A 22135-nucleotide genomic window follows, 5' to 3' on the forward strand; every position below is an offset into this window, starting at 1 on the left:
AATAATAACTAAGAAGAGAAAGCGTCTAAAATTGAATACGTTGGAAAAACTGTTTTTTTTTTAATAAAAATGTGTAAAAATAAATAAATAATAATTTCCAGGTCCACAAGCATCCTCATTCACAACACGTTCTCTTAGATTTCCATGTTATGATACATGTTCACATTATTTGACTGTATCTAAAAAAGACAAAAAATATATTTTTATTTAAATGAAGTTATGAAATAATCCTAAATGAAATACAATGACTTGGTTTATATTATTGTATATACTAGGTCAGTGGTTCTCAACCTTTTTTCAGCAATGTACCCCCTGTGATTTTTTTTTAAATTCAAGTACCCCCTAATCAGAGCAAAGCATTTTTGGTTGAAAAAAAAAAGATAAAGAAGTAAAATACAGCACTATGTCATCAGTTTCTGATTTATTAAATTGTATAACAGTGCAAAATATTGCTCATTTGTAGTGGTCTTTCTTGAACTATTTGGAAAAAAAAGATATACAAATAACTAAAAACTTGTTGAAAAATAAACAAGTGATTCAATTATAAATAAATATTTCTACACCTAGAAGTAATAATCAACTTAAAGTGCCCTCTTTGGGGATTGTATTAGAGATCCATCTGGATTCATGAACTTAATTCTAAACATTTCTTCACAAAAAAAATAAATCTTTAACATCAATATTTATGGAACATGTCCACAAAAAATCTAGCTGTCAACACTGAATATTGCATAGTTACATTTCTTTTCACAGTTCTTTTTGACAGACATTTTAGTGACAAACCTGAGCTTGTGCTTCACTGAGTTTATGAACTTACATTCATATTTTGTTGAAGTATTATTCAATAAATATATAAAGGATTTTTGAATTGTTGCTATTTTTAGAATATTTTTTAAAAATCCCTTGGCATACCTTCAAGTACCCCCAGGGGTTCGCGTACCCCCATTTGAGAACCACTGTACTAGGTCATAAAATCAGTGTCAGTTGAGGCGGTCCATAGGTTGCCTGTAGGGATTTTTAATGTCCAGCAGATGTCATTATTTAGTGACACAGTATCGACACAGTATCAATACAGTTTTGCAATGTGTCAAAACGCTTCATGACGCCTCATCAACCCATCACTAGTAGATAGGTTATAGCTGCATCGCTCGCGGCTCGTCATATATTTAACGTTAATCCGTGATTTCACCGAGCGTTTCACTGACGGTGAGCAGCCTGACACTGCTTCATTAACACCGCCGCTGTTTGACTCGTGGCCCGGGGCAGACGCTCGTAGTAACAGTCACGTGTTACAATACCGACGAGCTAACGTGTCCAGGTTATAACCATGTTGTCAATAAACACACATGGACTGAAGCTAAATTGTCCACTGTCCACTGCAGCATGTGAATGCAATGAAAATAATAAAATCTGAGCCAACCAGCTGTTAAAATGTTGTCCAGGTTAATGTTTTGGCCATTAAAGACCATTAATTTCAAGATTTCAACTGTGATTGGGCTTTAAACAGGTGGCTGACCTGTTCAGATGAGTGTAACTGCTACTGGTCAAATAATGTGAAATAGCATTTAATTTTACATGTATGCAATGCCATTTAAATGCAATTATAGATAATAATAATAATAATAATAATAAATACTGTGTAGTGTTGTAAATAGTCAACGGGAAGGATTCTATTAAGATATAAGCCATGAGCACTACACAGCCAGAAAAAAACCTAGGCAGGACAAGTACAAATATTGGGGCAAGTAGATTTGAGAAGTCAGGCAAGTAGAAAAAAACCTTAACGTTGAACCCTGCATGTGTTGAGCTGCTGCCGCTTAAGGTTAGACGGCACTGTACATAGAGCGGTTCTGCTCGTTAGTAATAAATTCTAATGTTGGATGTTCACTCCTTCAAACAGATGAGTATAGAAAAATATTTTCAACGGCCGAAAAGGGCTCGACTTGGAGAGGAGGTAGGCCTACAGTTCGGACCACAGGTGCGACCTGTTCAGCAGCAGCAGCAGGAGGAGGAGGAGGAGGAGGTTGACTGACTGTGGCAGGACACCTCTGCCTCTGTTTCACTTCATGTTGCTGGTAAATAATATGGTTGTAGTAGTAGGCTAAAGTTAAATTATTTAGTATTCACTAATTAAAGGGGCAGAGCTTTAAGAGACATTTTAGCTTTTATATTTTATAAGATATATTTTTTTGTAAGAACCACAATTAATAAATATATTTCAGTGAATCACTAATTGTTCAAATCTGTATATAAATATGTACATAAAATGTTGTAATTATATTCCAACTCCGCGTTCTTCTTGGTCATCGCCGCTGCCCCCCCCCCCCCCCGCCCGCCCGCCAACCACACCACCACAAATAGATGCCTGTCCTGTGGGAAACACTGATATATATATATATATAAAAAAAAAAAATTCTGTCTTTTCTTGCCCACTTTGTACCGCTTGCTACTCACGTTGTCTCCTAGCCGCTCAGGCAAATCATATTGTCTAAAAATGCATTTTCTCATCGATAACGTGACATCATCGCGCGCGCGGAAAGTGCACTATATATATCTAATATATATATATATATATATATATATATATATATATCTAATATATATATATATATATATATATATATATATATATATATATATATATATATATATATATATACATACAGCCCGGCCCCCGGCCAAATTGTTTTAACCCAATGCGGCCCCCGAGTCAAAAAGTTTGGGGACCCCTGCTTAAGACCTTTAGCATATCAGTATGTGGAATTAAATTAAAGAATGTTTTAAGTAAAGAAATCAAACAATGTAGTACTATGAGGCTGTTTAAGAGGCGATTCAAATTACAAGTGTTTACAAAGTACAAAGTAGAAGATTTATGATAAACGTCATGAATTTATTGAAAATTAAATGTTATCCATCTCATTAAGCGGATCTTAACTGATTTAACTACTTATGAGAAGAACTGATGTATTTAGAATACATTGAGATAAATCGAGTACAAATTGAGAACAGGAAGTATGTGTTAGTAATTGTTATGAAGAGAAAAAGGGGGAGGATTAGATAAGGCTTGCTTCTTCCTACTCCATTTTGGACGTCATGTCAAGAAAATATGTAAAATTTGTGATGTATCATATCGATACTACATACAATATATTTTAACCAATCAACCATCAGGTTGGATGAAAAGCGTTGGTTTTCATCCAGAATTTCTCTTTACATTGCTACATTCATCTTTCCTTCTATCCTGACGAGTCTCCCAGTTCTTGCCCTTAAAAATATCACTGATTATTACTCACTGCAGAGTTAATGAGAGCCAGCAAACATAATAAAACATCAGCTTCTGTGCAACGTCTGAAGTCATTAGGATGTTCATATATTCCCATTTAGATGAAAAATTACCACAATGCTCGCGAAGAAACGGGGTGGGGGACCAACTATCTCTTCGTGTTGTTCTTGCCATCTCCGGGTCCTAAATGGCTGTCAAAGTGTACCAACATGTCGTAATACGGCCTCAGACTTCTTCTGTCCAGGTGAGATGCATGATTTATGATCTACAATAAACTTCCAGGGAGCAATGAAGCGAAGAAACACCTCGCCAGTTGATCATGTTGAAATTGTACACAAGCTTGTGATCACAGCGCTGGTATAAATAGATTTCTGCGTTAGCGCTTATCATAGCAATATCACTAACACTGGTTAATATTCCAATCACAAAATGTAAATGGAGTACTGTTGGTGGTTTTTGAATGGTTATTTATTGGATTTTATTGGCGAAATAGAGGAGCTCCCATTGGCTCCGCTGTAAGCAGACTTTTATTTACATTTATTAAATTTTTAGAATGCATTAAATCAAATCCATCCGTTGTAATGTCTTTTATAATGATTGTGAAAGGTAGGCAACATTCCAAAAATAGTGCAGTACCCCTTAATGTGTGTGTGTTTGCATGTTAGCATTTAAGCTCGCGAGCTGGTGCCAGTCAGTCCGTGAGTTTATCAATGTGCAAATATCAATCTCAGTTTTTCGATAATTTTAATTTAAAACAGTAATACTAACCATCGGGAGTTTTACCGCAGTTATCATTATTACCGTACATCCCTACTTACTTAAACTCTGAAATGCATTCTGTTCACTTAAACTTATGTAGTTGATGTTAAAGTATAAAGAAGCCTGCTTGTAGCTTGAATGTAAGACTTTACTTTCAATTGACCCCTAACAGACAGACAGGAGCTAGAAGAAGCTTTGATATTTAGGTTGGGTTACCATAGAAAATGCACTGTGAAATTCTTCACATGGTGTGAAACCAACTGTAATTACTGACACTGAAGAGAAGGATTGTTCTTGCAGACCTACTGCAGTTTTTCAAGCTCCTTCAAGTTGGATGGGAAACGTTGGTTTTCATCCAGGAAGTTGCTGTACATTGCTGCATTCATCTTTTTCTTTTTCTTTACTAGTATTCCAATTCCTGCCGCTAAAACTTCCCCACAGCATGATGCTGCCACCACCATGCTTGTGGTGATGTTATTGACTTGGTGATGAGCGGTGCCTGGTTTCCTCCAAACATGATGCCTGGATATATATTGTATCGGAAGTGGAAAAGGTTCTATTGGGACTGTCAGGACACCCCTATTAACCATTGATGAAGCCACAGCTCACCTTATTGTCCATCTGTTCCCTGACTTGTGCCGGGACCTTGGTCAGGTAGTCTGGAGCTTGAACTTTGCAGCGGATCTCCTCCAGCTTTGAAACAAGCTTACTACTCCGTTGGGTGAGCTGGACAATTTGTTTGTCAATATTCATGCCACTCTGTAAGAGGATTCAAATAGGTGACAAAAGTATTTATTTTCATGATACATATTCAGACACACACACACACACACACACACACACACACACACACACACACACACACACACACACACACACACACACACACACACGCACACAAAAATACTTAATTTCTAAACAATATATGTACGGTCTTCCTCGAAAAAAAAATTCACAATCCATCTAACTGAATTAGAAGAGAATACATTTGAAAGCTGATGTATTTCAGTAGTTCAACTAAAAAAGTTAAACTCATATTCTATCTATCAACTACACACAGAGTGAAATATTTCAAGAATGTATTTCTTAAGAATGTTGATCATTATCTCACAAAAATGGGAAAAAACTGCAACAATTTCCAGAGCTTTTCCTTGATCTCTTTGTCTTCATTGAACTACGTTTTTACCTGCACCTGTATAATCCATGTAAAATTTAAAAAACATTAGATTCTCATTTGTGAAAAAATGTTTGTACCTGTGTAGCTTTTGTCTACTTGTTAGTGTGCACAAACCCACATACAGTATATTGTTGGACAAACTTAATTTGCCTGATATCATAACTTTTTGCTCATGTTCAAGAATTCCAACCAGTTACTTTAAGAAAAGAAAGAAAAAAAGAACAATATTTCCTTAAGATAAATGAAAAGTGTTCTCAGTTTTCTATCGTAATGGTCAAGAAGAAGGCGCTCAGTGATAACCTATGTCACGACTTCTGCGTGCCCACATTGAGATACGGCAGTATGTCACGGTGCCTGTTGCAACTCTGAAATTCAGGTGTTTTTAAAATGGAAAATCAACTGCTAATAAAAAGCATGGCTGCAACAAAAAATATGCCAATAACCACCTGAACAGGTAGGTGCAGCTGACAGGTGTGGTCCACCACACCAATGAGGCAGCCTTTGGGTGGGGGAGTGGAGCTGACAGAGTGGAGGCTTTCTCCTTCTTCAGGACAGAAGATACTGACACGAGAGACTCGGCTCAGAGTCCAAACAGCAGATTCAAAGGAAAGAAGGATCTCGGCCTGACTGAGTGAACACACTATCCACACTGAAACACACAAACATTGCAAATAATGTAAAACACTTCATCCAAGTTGGTCTAACACATGAAAAAGTGATTAGTTTTTCATTACGAATTTTAGGCAAATTGTTAGGTTGGCAAACAGGTTATTAGCAAAGACTTACTGTCAGGCTTTTCTTTGGTCATACCACACTGCGCTCTAAGAGAGCGAGCTACTCGGATCACTTCCTTGACCAGCAGGAAATCTCTCTCCACTTCTGGGAAATGCCAGTGTTTCTGGCAGGATGGAGAAACACAAAAAACATATGAGCTAAAATGCTTAACAAGCGGAAAATGTTGCCCAACACTTTGTCGTTTCATTATAGAGTCTACATTAGGAATGTCAAAATAGTTCTTAATTGAGGGCCACATTGCAGTTATGGCTTCCCTCCGAGGGCCACATGTAACTGAATAATATTTGAATATAAATGTATAAGGAATGGCCTCCAATAATATTACACAATTGCCTATGTGTTTATTATTATATATTTATACGTACATATATTTTTTTACGTACACCGTACAAAAAAATTCTGCAGCATTGGCTGTAAAAAACTGACATTTCAACTGGCACTTCAGTTGCCAGAATTTCACCCAAAAATGTGCCATATTATTTTTGACAGCATTACTGTTTTTTTACTATAAAATTCTGGCCAGAGAATTGCCTTTTTTTTTTACCGTACAATCTCGGGGTGTGAAACTTTGGGCACCTAACAATTTTATCCGTTCCTGATTCCTGCGAATGATTCAATTTAGAATAATTTCTCGATTCAAACCAATTCGGTATGATGATTATGTGAAACTTTTTAAAAATAGGTTACAAGTTAGAAAATCTCCTTTTGGTTGCATAGATGTGGCCTAAAAACGTATTTTTAAAAATGTAGTCCTTTTTTTCCCCTATCGATTTAAAAAAAAAAACCTATCTACCGGTATTTAGAATCGAGATAAATGACAATCATGATTCGGATGTGAATCGATATTTTTATGCACTCTTAGTACAATCTTTCATGGTTGTACTGTATAATTTGATTAACAATATAAGTCAAGTAGACACTTAAACGGTAAATGGGTTATACTTGTATAGCGCGTTTCTACCTTCAAGGTACTCAAAGCGCTTTGACACTATTTCCACATTCACCCATTCACACACTGATGGTGGTAGCTGCCATGCAAGGCCCTAACCATGACCCATTAGGAGCAAGGGTGAGGTGTCTTGCTCAAGGACACAACGGACGTGACGAGGTTGGTAGAAGGTGGAGATCGAACCAGGAACCTTCAGGTTGCTGGCACGGCCACTCTTTCACCTGCGCCACGCCGTCCACTTAAGTATTTATTAGGGCCCGCAATGGCCCATTGCAAAAGGACTCCCTTATGCAATGGGACATAAGGACCTATTGTTATTCTAAGGTTTTATTATTCTTTCTTTCTTCTTCCGCCGCCTCTTTGAGCACTAATTTGACCCACTTAACATGCTTCAAAACTCACCACATTTGACCCACACATCAGGACCTGCGAAAATTGCCTTTTAATAAAAAAACCGAACCCCAAAACTCAAAATTGCGCTCTAGCGCCCCCGAGAAAGAAGAAAAAACTACGCTGCCTGTAACTCCCACTAGGAAGGTCGGAGAGACATGAAACAAAAACCTTTATGTAGGTCTGACTTAGATCTACATTTCATAATTGTATATCCTCGGGCTAAAATCTACAGGAAGTTGGCAATTCCCCCTTCAAGACAAAAAAGTACTAAAAACAGTCACTTTTGCCTCTTTCAGCTGTACTTTCACCCCCTTAACATGCTTCAAAACTCACCGAACTGAACACACACATCAGGACTGGCTAAAACTGTGATCTAATGAAAAATCCTAACCCCAAATCTAAAAATTGTGCTCTACAGCTATTTTTTAATAAAACGCACAAAAAACTGCTCCTCGGATGAAAAATCTGACAAAACTGCCTGTAACTCCCACTGGGAAGGTCGGAGAGAGATGAAACAAAAACCTCTATGTAGGTCTCACTTAGACCTACATTTCATAAATTGACAACCCCCAGCAAAAATCAACAGGAAGTTTGCTATTCCCCCTTCAAAACAACTTTTTTGTAAAAACCGGTCACCTTCCTTCAAAAACGAACTCCTCTGAGCGCGTTTGTCGTTTCGCCTTCAAACTAACACAGGAGAGAGATTGAACCCTTGTGATTACAACAACAGAAGCGCTTTTTTTTATAACTGCTCCGGTTTTGATTTTATGACCCTTCAAAGACCCGCTGCGCTGATGCCGCTGCACTGCTGTTTTTTTAAGATGGCTGCTTAAAAGCAGGAAGCACCAACGTGCCCACACAATGCAGACAAGGTAGGTACACTAGACTAAAGTCTTGGGACACTTCAGACTAAAAGTAGACAAAAGTATTGGGACACTTAGGACTAGCACCTGCCAAATACGCGGGCCCGAACAACGCTGCTTGCAGCTTTAATTAAAATTGTAATACATTTTGTGGAATGTATAATAATATATTTTTTGCATTATTAGATAAATTAAAAGTGAAAAATATTTGCAACTGCATGCACAACAAGTATTTTTCTGTCAAAATGGAAAGAATGAATACATCCATCCATCCATCTTCTTCCGCTTATACGAGGTCGGGTCACGAGGTAAGCAGCCTAAGCAGGGAAGCCCAGACTTCCCTCTAACCAGCCACTTCGTCCAGCTCTTCCCGGGAGATCCCGAGGCGTTCCCAGGCCAGCCGGGAGACATAGTCTTCCCAACATGTCCTGGGTCTTCCCCGTGGCCTCCTACCGGTCGGACGTGCCCTAAACACCTCCCAAGGGAGGCGTTCGGGTAGCATCCTGACCAGATGAGGATGGGAACGTAGATCGACCGGTAAATTGAGAGCTTTGCCTTCCGGCTCAGCTCCTTCTTCACCACAACGGATCTATACAGCATCCGCATTACTGAAGACGCCGCACCGATCCGCCTGTCGATCTCACGATCCACTCTTCCCTCACTCGTGAACAAGACTCCGAGGTACTTGAACTCCTCCACTTGGGGCAGGGTCTCCTTTGCAACCCGGAGATGGCACTCCACCCTTTTCCGGGCGAGAACCATGGACTCGGACTTGGAGGTGCTGATTCTCATCCCAGTCGCTTCACACTCAGTGAGAGCTGATGATCCTGGCCAGATGAAGCCATCAGGACCAATGTTCCCTCTAATTTTTCATGTGTGTGAGCAAACGCAAAAACTCCCTGAGCATTCAGTGGAGCCCATGTGAGCAACATCAGACGTGCACACTGTGGCTACACCAGCAGCACACCTGTCCCAAACCTGACTAAATAACAAGTTAAATCTCCATCCATCCATCCATTTTCTACCGCTTGTCCCTTTCTGGGTCGCGGGGGGTGCTGGAGCCTATCTCAGCTGCATTCGGGTGGAAGGCGGGGTACACCCTGGACAAGTCCCCACCTCATCGCAGGGCCAACACAGATAGACAGACAACATTCTCTTATTATTATAATCAAATGACAGCAGTCATTTCCATGAGGTTATTTTCTAATATAAGTGTTTAGGCACACTTACAATGACAATAACAAAAGATATTGTTTTTCATGAACTGTGTACTTGTATTTTTTGTCTGGGTGGAGGTCCTGCTTTGGAAGTAATTTGTACCCCTTTCAGACATTGCATTTAGTTCCCATTAAAACATTCACATGTTGCACAATGAGATGTAAGCAGGGGATCATGTGTACATTCCTGCAACTTCCTGTTAGTAAAAAATATATTTTTATTAGTATTTATTGAATATACTAACAGCATTTCATGATTAATATTTATAAATTAAGATTCCAAATAAATGACACTAGAATAGGGATGTCCCAATCCGATATTTGGATCGGATCGGCTACCAATATTTGCCAAAAATTGCGTATCGGCAAGGCATGGGAAAATGCCGATCCAGATCCAGTTTAAAAAAAAACTCCGGTCCGTGTTTTCCAACGCACCGATTTAAATAATACATTCCACTTTTCTGCTGCTCCGTAATTTCCGTTCCGCATTTTCCAGCACACCTTCAACACATCCACTGGTCTGTGAATTCTCACGCAGTTGCTTTTAGCTGCTGGCATTACACGACATGCTCTTCTCATTCTTTCCTGTGTCTCCCTCTCACAGACAGCAAGCGCACCTTCTTACACACGTCACATACTGTCACGACACACGTCACATACTGTCACGTCATACGTCACATACGTATACGTCCTCCCCGAGCAGAGAGGTAGCAGCATGGCTAACGTTAGCTGTGATGCTAGCGCAGCCGTGCGAGCAACGCTCCCTCTAAGGCAGTGGTTCTCAACCTTTTTTCAGTGATGTACCCCCTGTGAACATTTTTTTAATTCAAGTACCCCCTAATCAGAACAAAGTATTTTTGGTTGAAAAAAAGAGATAAAGAAGTAAAATACAGCACTATGTCATCAGTTTCTGATTTATTAAATTGTATAACAGTGTAAAATATTGCTCATTTGTTGTGGTCTTCCTTTAACTATTTGGAAAAAAAGATATAAAAATAACTAAAAACTTGTTGAAAAATAAACAAGTGATTCAATTATAAATAAAGATTTCTACACATAGAAGTAATCATCAACTTAAAGTGCCCTCTTTGGGGATTGTAATAGAGATCCATCTGGATTCATGAACTTAATTCCAAACATTTATTCACAAAAAAATAAATCTTTAACATCAATATTTATGGAACATGTCCACAAAAATCTAGCTGTCAACACTGAATTTTTTTTTGAGACATTTAAAAAAAATCTCTGCATGAAAGTTTAAAAGTAGCATATATTAATGCAGTATGAAAAAGAATGTTTTAATGTAGACATACAAGCCTTGAAAGAAAATTTTGAAAATCAAGACTACATTTCCTGCAAATGGGTGCATTTCTACCCTATATTTTAACTTTAGATTTATTCTCATATAAACTCTTTTGGCTGTCTTTTTCACACTTACATCCGGCGCACCCCTCCACACCCTGGAGTATAAATAATGTAAATAATTCAATGTGATTATCTTGTGTGATGACTGTATTATGATGATAGTATATATCTGATAGTATATATCTGTATCATGAATCAATTTAAGTGGACCCCGACTTAAACAAGTTGAAAAACTTATTCGGGTGTTACCATTTAGTGGTCAATTGTGCGGAATATGTACTTCACTGTGCAACCTACTAATTAAAGTCTCAATCAATCAATCAAAACACATAGAATCATCATACTGCTGTGATTATATGCATCAAGTGTTCATTCAAGGCTAAGGCAAAATATCGAGATATATATTGTGTATCGCAATATGGCCTTAAAATATCGCAATATTAAAAAAAGGCCATATCGCCCAGCCCTAGTTCAATGATGCCATTTCTGTTTGTCATGTATCATTTTGTCTATTTTGTGTTTATCCTTGAATAAACAGGTCAGTTTCTTGTTACCAACCATTGTGTATTATTCAAACTCCCCTAATTCAGCTGGCTAGTTGTTATCAAGAGTACTAAAACCCTTTTCAACATGATTCTGACAACTAAGTAGGCTAAATAACTTTAAACTTTAATACATGCTCGGATAGGCCAGTATCGGTCAGTATCGGTATTGGTCAGTATCGGTATCGGATCGGAAATGCAAAAACAATATCGGTATCGCAAAAACCTGGATCGGGACATCCCTACACTAGAATAAGCACACATTTGATTGGTAAATCATAGTATAACGACCTGGAATTACACTTTGTGTGTGGTGTTGGAGTTGTCCGACTTTTTGTGTGGCTGTAAATGCATTACTGGCTAAGTGTGTGTTGGCGCAAGTAAGAAAGAGCGAGCGGCTGCTGTTGATATAACAAAGTTGGTTTTGGTCTGGTTTGTACTGCAGAAAATGACCAGTTTTGCTAGATATAATTTTTTTTACTAATGTTTTGGTGATGTGTTTATGGCCGACAATAAAGAGTTTTGCTCAGTAAAGTGATCGATGGAATTCATGTCCTCAAAGCGTCTCGACAGACGTTACAATATTTGAACAATGATGATGAAAACTGTTTTCTCTGTCGTGTCGAAAATTGTTATGCACTTATTTTTATATTTGATTTTGTGCGTGGCATAGATTTGCCGTGCGCAGAGAACGCTTGAGCAGTGCGCAATTGCACAGGCGCGCACCTTAGAGGGAACATTGATCATGACCACATCATCTGCAAAAAGCAGAGACCTAATCCTGCAGCCACCAAAGAAGATCCCCTCAACGCCTTGACTGCGCCTAGAAATTCTGTCCATAAAAGTTATGAACAGAATCGGTGACAAAAGGCAGCCTTGGCGGAGTCCAACCGTCACTGGAAACGTGTCCGACTTACTGCCGGCAATGCGGACCAACACACTGACACTGATCATACAGGGAGCGGGGACCGCCACAATCAGACAGTCCGATACCCCATACTCTCTAAGCACTCCCCACAGGACTTCCCGAGGGACAAGAATTGCAACCCCAGCCCGTCGCCTCTCACTGCTGGCAACGCCAGAAAGGAAGAGAGTCCAGCCCCTCTCGAGAGAACTGGTTCCAGAGCCCTTGTTGTGCGTCGAAGTGAGTCCGACTATATCTAGGAACTTCTCCGCTTCGCGCACTAGCTCAGGCTCCTTCCCCCCCAGCGAGGTGACGTTCCACGCCCCAAGAGCTAGCTTCTGGAGCCGAGGATCGGACCGCCAAGTGCCCTGCCTTCGGCTTCCGCCCAGCTCACATTGCACCCGACCTCTATGGCCCCTGCTATGGGTGGTGAGCCCATTGGAGGGGGGACCCACGTTGCCTCTTTGGGCTGTGCCCGGCCGGGCCCCATGGGGGCAGGCCCGGCCACCAGGCGCTCGCCATCGTGCCCCACCTCTGGGCCCGGCTCCAGAGGGGGGCCCCGGTGACCCGCGTCCGGGGGAGGGAAATCTGGGTCCTTTGTTTTTATTCATCATGGAGGTCTTTGAGCTGCTCTTTGTCTGATCCCTCACCTAGGACCAGTTTGTCTTGGGAGACCCTACCAGCGGGCATAAAGCCCCCGGACAACATAGCTCCTAGGATCATTGGGACAAGCAAACTCCTCTACCACCTAGCTGCCACCTACTAAATGAATACATTTAGTATGAAAAGATAAAGTACTTCATTGATGCACATAATTTCCCGGCTATTGCGCGCAACGCACAATGATGTGACGGGCCAGATGTGGCTTCCATGCCTTGAGTTTGACACCTGTGGTATACATAGTTCTAGGTAATGTTTTATACAGTAGCACGTTTTTTGGGAACAAAAGCTTGTTTCTATATTGTTCTAGACATAGTAAGTCGGGGTACCCCGATCGGATATTGATATCGGTCCAATATCAGCAAACAACAAGTATCGAGTTAACATCTAAATTTCCTCCAATAAGCACACAAGGTTGATCTATTCCTGTATTTTAGTGAAGTCGTTTACAAAATGGTAAACACGGTAGGCTATAGGCTACTAGGAGCTAGAAGCTACACAACAGCTACAGTAAGCAGTGAGCACACAATAGCACACAACCTCCAAATATGTTGATAATATATTATGCATAATATATTATGCATAATATATTATGCATAATAATATATTATTAATATGGAATAAGTGTTCTTTATTGAACAATATTGCTATCTAAAATGACATTTGTCAATATAAACAAGTATCAAATAATTATAGTTACACATCATTTACAAATAATAAGTACCCAGCAGATGTTCATTAGAAAGTATCCAGTAACAAACGTGTCCGCATCATTCAACTTACTGCGACATGAGCTTAACTTAAAATGGAACTGCACTTTTTTTGGAATGTTGCCTAATGTTCACAACCATTATGAGAGACAAGAACACAAGTATTTTTTTAAAGGATCCTAAAAAAGATTTTTTTTAAATGTTTGAAAAATTAGGCTAAAAGGAGTGACCGTTGTAGCCTTCAAAGCCCTGTAAAACAACTTCAAAACCCCCATTAACGTTTTATATACACACTGCAAGTATATATATATATAATGTAGTCACAGACACGTTCATAACAATATGTAATAGGTTCAATATTTACCGTGGTCATTTTACCCCATACCGGAACTGCCCTTCCGGCAACAGATGTGTGTTCCTGCTTCCAGAAACAAACACAAGTGTGTTGTAATCATGGCAGACTTGGTAACAGACAACAAAGATCGCCATTTTTTGACAAATGAGAATTCACAGCCTAATCTTTTTGAAGCTGAATATACAGAGGATGAACAGAGGGTGAAACGTTGGAGAGACTTAGGTCGACGTGACTTGTGGGTATAAATGTGGAACTTGGAGCCAAGCGATGCGGACATATAAGGCGTGCTTACCCGAAGTCAACTTGAAAAAACTTCACCGGGCACTGGAACAGACGAGTGAGTCACTTTGATATTGATCATGATACATGCAGCACACCATGCCTGTTATTACAACTATATACGCAGTTGAGCTAGCTGTGAACAAACAAAACATGACATGTGAGCTTATAATTTACAGACTGAGATAATGTAATATGATTGTTCATGTTTTTTAGTCAGTACAGATTGGTGTCCTATAACATTGTGTTGTGCATTACAAACTCAAAAACAATTCAGCTGCTGACGCAAAAGCTAGCTTATCTCTTGCCATACCTAGCTTACGGCAAATGCTTAGCATTGGGTGTCAAGGTGATGTCTTATTACGCTAGATAAAGAGTTCCTCAGTGTTCACTCTTACAATATCAATGTTGCTACAGCTTGGTTGTTATACAGGCTACCGAACGTAAATTAAGTATTGTTGGCAATTTTCGGATGCACTTTTAAAGTGATTTAGCGGCAGAATGGATTGTTTCCATTAGCTGCATTGCCAACCACCAAGAACGAGACGATTTTTACAAATTAGAATGAAAAAAAACCCCTAAAAAGACTTGTGTCTCTTAATCTCTCATTAGGATTGTGAACGATAGACAAAATATTTAAAAAATGCAGTTCCCCTTTAATGAGTGGTTGTGGCCTTAGCTATCGCAAAAAAACCCCACCCAGTTACCACTAGGGATGATGCTCGAAACCGGTTTTCCCAGTTGTTCGATAAGAAAAGAACCGAGTCCTCGGACTCGAATCCCCTTTTGAGAACCGGTACCCGTTATCGAGACCACTATAGTAAAGAAAAAGAGTTGGTTCTTTATTCGAATCCCTGGGAACGAATCCCGTCCCGAGAAGAAATGCCCCGTGGAACATCACAAGCAAATTACGTCACGTAGCTCAGTCATTAGGCGCAGATGGGGAAAGCAGGAAAAAAATGGACCGGAAAAAGCGCTCCAAGGCTTGGCTTCATTTTACCAAAATCGAGGAAGCGGCAATATGCAATTATTGCCAGGCTTCGCTCTTGTGTAAGGGGGGAAGCACAACAAACGTGTCGTGTCTTCGACACGTGTTGAAGCAGCGGCAGAGACGACGAAGAACGCCCCTCTTCTTCTGCCAGCTGCCCCAGTCCCAGCTACAGTGGCGGTGACGCCGGTGAGTAACTAACGTTAACTGTTGCCGGTTAATTTCCATATCTGCTCACTTGTAGTAACGTTACCTCTTATGTCAACCAGGACTGCAGTAATGTTAGCTAGACTAACGCTACCTAAGCATAGTCAGTGGCTAACGGTAACGTTAACGTGAGCCTTTTTGTATGTGTCTGATAACGTTAACGTTATCTTGTAGCCTACACCACGACAGAGTTTGCAAGTCTGTCTAATAAACTAGTGCTTTCTTTATTTCTTTAGTTTATTTGGAATATGAACACACTTACAGTATAATACATCACAGTTTCACATCATTTCAATTTACAAGAGTAGGAAGAAGTAAAGCTTATTTAATCCTACCCCTTTCCCACTTCATAGCGTTTACAAATATATACATCATTTACTGACCTTTTTATAATAAAATATCTGTGAATTAGTATATACAACAGTTTTGTAATATGTAATTAATGAATTCAGTCATTATTAATATACTGAGATGAAGAATATCTTATTTTCAATAAGGTTGAAAGTATTTCTCATAATTCTTTTTCTTTGTACTTTGTAAGCACTATTCATTTGAACAACCTCTTAAACTGGATCATATCAGTACAATGTTTAACTTCTTTACTTAATCCATTCCATCATTTAATTCCACATCATTTTAGCTGTTTGCAATTTTACCAAATCATCGAACTTTAATATTTTTGACTCAATAAATAAAGTGTTTGTATGTTCTCTATATCCAACATTATGTATCAGTCTAATTAATTTTTTTTGTAACACGGTTAACAAATGTAGCGCACATTTGTAGTTATTTCCCCACATTTCTGCACAATAACTCAGATATGGAAATACTATAGTAGCGAGCAGTAGAGAATGTGAAGTGATTTGTTAAACCAAATATTGTGTGTTTTTTTCCATATACAACAACCTACCTGGACTCGATAAGAGGATCGATTCGATAAGAGGATTCGATAATAGGCTCGAACTCGATAATTTCTTATCAAACATCATCCCTAGTTACCACTCCACTTCAACTTAAAGACAGCATAAATCCATTCTAGACGCTTAATAATAAATACCGATTGTGTTTTTCAACTTGGTCACCTTATCTAACGTTCTACACTACAAAATTTAAAAAGTATGTACAAATTGTGCTGATTGTATCGGATCAATATCGGTATTGGGTATTGACCAATATTCATAGGTCCAATCTTGGTATCGTATCGAAATTGAAAACGTTGTATTGGGACACTCCTAGTAGAAAGAATAAAAAATGACTGTAGGCTACACAAGAAACAGTAATCACATACCAGGAATCCAAAGGTGAAATTATTAGCGACAGGAACCCCAAAGCCCAGCCCACCGTGCCGCCCGGAAGAGCCAGCAGCAGGCCGCAGACAGACGCGCCCGGCAGAGGACAAGGCACGGGAGAAGCAGGGGACAGTCAGCCCTCAAGCCAGCGAGAGACCACACCCCACACGGGCAGAAAGGCGGGACGCCCCGCCCGAGGGGCCCAGAGACTCCCCGCAACCAGACGGGAAGACCGCCCCTGCCCCACCAGCAACACACACACACACACACACACACACACACACACACATACACAGTTATGCAACAACAAATCCATACACAGGCCGGCGGGACAGCGATCAAGCCCTGGCACCCACTGCCCACTGAGAACCAGCCGATCACCTCCCCCAAACCCCACAGGTCCGGCCGCGCACCCCCGCCACCCAGGGACAACCCCCGACAAGCCCGCCCCAGACGACAGCATGGCACCGGGCGTTAAGGGCGGCATGGCAGGACGGCATGGCAACCCAACCCAACTGACACGACAATAAGCGAATATGAAGCCGGCAAGTTCGCCAGCCCCGACAACCACAAGTTGCGCTGCCACAAGTTACAACATCGGCCACCCCCCTGCACCGGACACAGCAGCCACGGGCGCCCACACCACAAACAAACGGCAGCAGAATCAGCAGCTGCAATACCCCCAGACAGCCAGCATCACTTGATCAAATCAAAGCGGTCGAAAAAAACTGCAACCGGCAACCACACGCCAACAGGATCACGGAGACCAGCCAGCGCCAGCCCGCCACTCAGCCCAAACGCCAACATGCAAACAAAAGACATTAACACCTCCCCCACAAACACACCACCGCCCAAACAACTGAGACAGCATCGAGACCAGACAAAGGGGCCGCGCCGCCACCGCATCAAGTCACCAACACAGACCCCACAGCGCAAGGCCGGGCCACACGGGCACAGACCCCACCCATTAGGAAGCAAAACCCGCGCAAATTAATTAATACATTTAAAAAATAATAAAAAAAACAAAATAATATTAATAATAAATAAATCAAAAATATTGTGAAATTATTTTAAATATAGGCTATGTTCACACTGCTATGATACCTAATTTTGATTTTTTTTTTGTATCCAAACTTTTTATGTAGTCATTCACATTGCGAAAAAAAAAATCTGATTTCGAATTTGTAGTGTGTTTATGGAAGTAAATGTGACTACAATTCCACTAGGTCTCAGTCATGGCACTTTTGTGGCAATCTGTGCAAACGTAGTCAACATTTTTAACCAAATTATTTTGCGTAGAAAATTATGAAAAATTTTGGCTCCTGTAGTTTGTAGGGCATTTGCTTCAACGTGGAGCATGGAGGGGTGGGCTATTAACTTGAGTTCTAAAATATCTTCATTTGGCCTGTTTTCTGCTAGTTTCGTCCACTATTTTGGCAAAATTATGACGTTTATCGCTTTTTTATGATGTATGGGCTGACCCAATCGTTCAGACTGCAGTTGCATCTGATACATATCGGATTTACATCCACATACGAAAGAGGCCTGGGTCTGATTTTAAAAAGTCAGAATTGTATTGACATGTAAAAAAAACAGACACAGGTCACACTTAGGCAAAAAACCCTGAACTGAAGCCATGAACTATGTTCATAGCTACATTCACACTGCAGGCCGATTTGACAAGCATAGTATAACAGCTGCCATAGAAACACAAATGCAACCACTGACACATACATGATGAGTTTATGTAAAGTTCTGATTGCAGCTGTGCACAGACTGAGATTATCTATTTTCTTGGGGTTTGTTCAATCAGCAATCATACCTTTAAACAAGTAATACATATCGATATTACCTGTTTAGAATATGACGGGTCTCTATACTCATTGAGTAATTTCCTTCACATATGCATATGTCACGTCGGGGACGCATGTTCATGCAGTGGTCGTTTCTCCAAGATGCAGCGAGCAGGTAAGAAAGATGATTTATTCCAATAATCAGGTAAGAATACAAAAATAGGAAACGTGCTGATGGCACGGGAAGCTGCGGCAAAGGCTGAGCAAAAGACTAGGCAACAAAAAGAGCAAGAAGCAAGTGGTACCAACGCACTTGTTGCGTGTTGCGAATAAGACTGCAAGGTAAAGTGTGGCGAAACGCAGAAATAAATAGCTCTCTGATTAGTGACCGGGAGCAGGTAAGCGTCCTGACTACTAATCAGAGACAGGTGACAGAAATCAGCACCCATGGCAACCAATAAAACAAACACAGGTGCTGAACCTGAACTAACCACCAACTAAGGAAATATCAAACTAAAACAAAACATGACCCTGGCAACGGATCATGACAGTATATTTATAATTTAACATTCACTCATTATAATTTTTTAATTTTGTTTGTCTTTCATAACTGTAGCACCATGAGTCGAATTCAAAAATCATGTTTGCACTCTTAAGGCTCTGGTTCACTCTCCCATCCACTCTTCTACTTCCGCTTTTACAAAAAAAACCTCATTCAGAATTTGGATTCAGTGAAAGCGCTATTTTGGCTTGCAGACTATCTCTAGTTTGATATAATTTTTCCTTTAGGCCCTGAGTCTCTGAATTCAATCATGTTACTTTGGCAGGGTAACTTAGGAGTGACCCTATCTGAGGAGAGCTGGACAGAGATTTTAAGTAGAGTTCATAAGTATTGTATTTGTGCTAGACATAGCCTTTGTTTAATGCAAGCTAATACACTGTACCTAATATACCAAGATCTGGCTGGTTAAGATGTATCATGGAATATCTGTATTATGTGATCGGTGTCAAAAGCCTCCTGCTAACTTAATACATATGTTTTGGCTTTGCCCATCTCTGTGCAGTTATTGGACTGAAATGTTTATTACTTTGTTTTTGGTAAATGGCGAAAAGATCAAACCGAATCCTCTATGTGGACTATTTGTGGTAGCCCACTGTCATCTTCTCTTAGCAAATCCAAAAATAGCTTGGTTGCATTTACTACTTTGTTTGCTAGAATACTTATTGTGTTAAATTGGAAGGCTGGAGCAGATACTGTATTCTGCAGATATTCTTTATTTACTTACATTGGAGAAAAATATGCTGACAAACGGTTGTTCTGTGAAGTTTCAGGAAGTATGGGGTGGTTTCCTAAATTATATAAAATAGACTGATCTCAAACTTAACCCCAAATGAAAAGTAATTGAAAAGTACAAGTAATTGAAAGGTAGATAATTGATGAGCCCTTTGTTTGCTTTTGTGTATTGCTGCACTGTGTTGGGAACATTCAGGACTGCAGTTTTTTGGGGCTTCATGTCAATACTTGCATGTACTTATTTGACTAGTGCATGTTTTCTTTTTGTTTATTATTTTAATTTTATTTTATATAACATTTTTGTGGGTTACTTTTCGGCGGAGGCAAAAAAGAACATTGTATTTCTGGACTGTATATGTAAAAAATCCAATAAACAAATGTTTAAAAAAAACAAAAAACTACAACAGAAAAATAAGTGCTTAGTTCACTTTAACAGATTTCTAGAAATTATACCTTGTTACAGCAGAAAGTAACCAGATATTAAGATCAAATCGACAATTAGATTAATAAGAGCTTGGAGTGACAATATAAAAACAACACAAGCAACAGGACCGGGCGTACACATAAGGGGAAAGCGGATCGATCCATATATCGGTAGTGTCGATACCTAGAGTAGTAACAGTAAAGGATCAATACTAAAGTGATTAGATTAAGCAGGGCTACAAATTGGAACTATTAAAGCTGCATTAAGGAACTTTTATTTACTAAAAGTAGAACGATGATTCACATTCTTCAGTTGCGCTTGAGTGCATTGTTCTACTTTCCTAAAAATAAACGCTATGTGTGCAACCAGAGGGGCCTGCAGCTGTTTTTTTTGTGTTTATTTTGTTCAATGCAGCTTTTCTATAATTTCATGAATAAATGTCAGCCGTTAAGATATGATTTTAATATTTTTGGCTGGCGTTATCGACTCCTTCTGCTTTAGCTACACTCCAACTACTTTGCCCAGTCGGCTACACGCTAAGTCATGTTTGTTAATGATACACAAAACGTATCAAATCGTGACCTTAAAATCAAGCTCCGTACCGAACCGTAAATTTGGCGTACTGTTTCCTATGTTCACTCTTAAATCAGATAGAACTGTAAAAGCAAGGTTGGAAGTAAGCCCTGCATGACTCTCGGCCGAAGCTCTGCAAATGTATTGTGCTATATTTAAAAAACAATGTGCATGAGTGGTACCATTTGAGACGAGGAAGGGTAAGGCTGCAGACACAAGCTGCTCTGGGCTGCAGCTTCAGCTCGAAAGGGTTTGAGTCTCTGCCACAGCTCCTCTGTAATGAAGGGCATGAATGGGGAGAGGAGCGCCAGAGATGTGGACACACAGTGATAGAGGATGACGCTTGGCGCCGATCTCCCTATGTTGCCATTCTGAGCAACCACTGCTTCCTCATTCTGCTTCTGTAGCACTGGCTTCACACTCTCCTACAAGACACACACACAAAGGAACATTAATACCGGATATCTTATCATGATTACATTAGCTTAGTTCAGACTCTTTAATGCCTTGTAAATGGTTAAATGCTCTTGTTACTTGGCTCAATGTGCCTTGCTCCTCACCATGTAAACGTCGCACAGGTTGTGGACCCAGAAGGCGTACAAGACAGCTGTGGCAGTGTGGAGATCATATTTTTCAAGGGCCTCCTCGCATTGATCTACAGTGCTGTATAGTCGAGAGCAGATCCATTGATCCATGCTACTCAAAGGAGCGGTCTAAAGAATAAAAATAGAAATAACAGAAGACAGAAGTTTACATACAGCCATCTAGGGAATAATTGTCAGTTTACCTTTGGGCCCTTAATAATTTGTTAAAACTGTTCTTGTTCTGTGATGGAATCCAAAAAAAAACATGGACATCATTGGCTGTTCAATTTTAAATATGTTACATTGCCCTGGTTCCCAGTGAGAATCCATTCCACCTACATCTGCTGTTCTCTTTGGTCAAGTGTTCCTCTTTTTTTCTTTTTTACTATTATGGCGTGTTCAATCTATCCCAGCACCAAGCTAATAATCTCAAGATCCCCATCATATCAATTCCTAGATATGATCGAAATTATTTAAGGCACACTACATAAAATAAAAATAACGTTATTAATATCACTACTACGGATACCATTAACAAAAATTCCTCAAAACAGCCCACTACCTATAATATGGGCTTTTTAAACATCAGATCGTTGTCTCCCAAAACGTTATTAGTTTATGTGGGCATTAGAGACAACAATCTTAACGTCATTGGTCTCAGCAAAACCTGGCTAAAACCAGATGAATTTTTCCTGCTTAACGAGGCAAATTTGCAAAAAAAAGCCCCATTTA

At 39.8% G+C, this 22135-nt stretch overlaps 1 protein-coding gene across 10 annotated transcripts in view; it reads right to left on the minus strand.

The window, feature by feature from the left end:
* vars2 (valyl-tRNA synthetase 2, mitochondrial) overlaps positions 1 to 22135 on the minus strand; it is a 99150-nt gene that overhangs the window by 17932 nt on the left and 59083 nt on the right. For 9 of the 10 annotated variants that reach the window (XM_061966765.1, XM_061966764.1, XM_061966759.1 and 6 more), the window contains 5 exons: positions 21380 to 21532; positions 21002 to 21244; positions 6006 to 6117; positions 5666 to 5868; positions 4652 to 4801 (listed from right to left, as the gene is read on the minus strand). In XM_061966765.1, coding sequence (XP_061822749.1) covers positions 4652 to 4801; positions 5666 to 5868; positions 6006 to 6117; positions 21002 to 21244; positions 21380 to 21532 — 861 coding nt within the window. Of the gene's footprint in view, positions 1 to 2813; positions 4565 to 4651; positions 4802 to 5665; positions 5869 to 6005; positions 6118 to 21001; positions 21245 to 21379; positions 21533 to 22135 lie in introns of those variants that run through there. The other variant, XM_061966762.2, reaches the window with a different exon arrangement.

This window comes from Nerophis lumbriciformis, linkage group LG11, assembly GCF_033978685.3.
Source record: "Nerophis lumbriciformis linkage group LG11, RoL_Nlum_v2.1, whole genome shotgun sequence".
In the NCBI taxonomy this organism is placed as follows: domain Eukaryota; kingdom Metazoa; phylum Chordata; class Actinopteri; order Syngnathiformes; family Syngnathidae; genus Nerophis; species Nerophis lumbriciformis.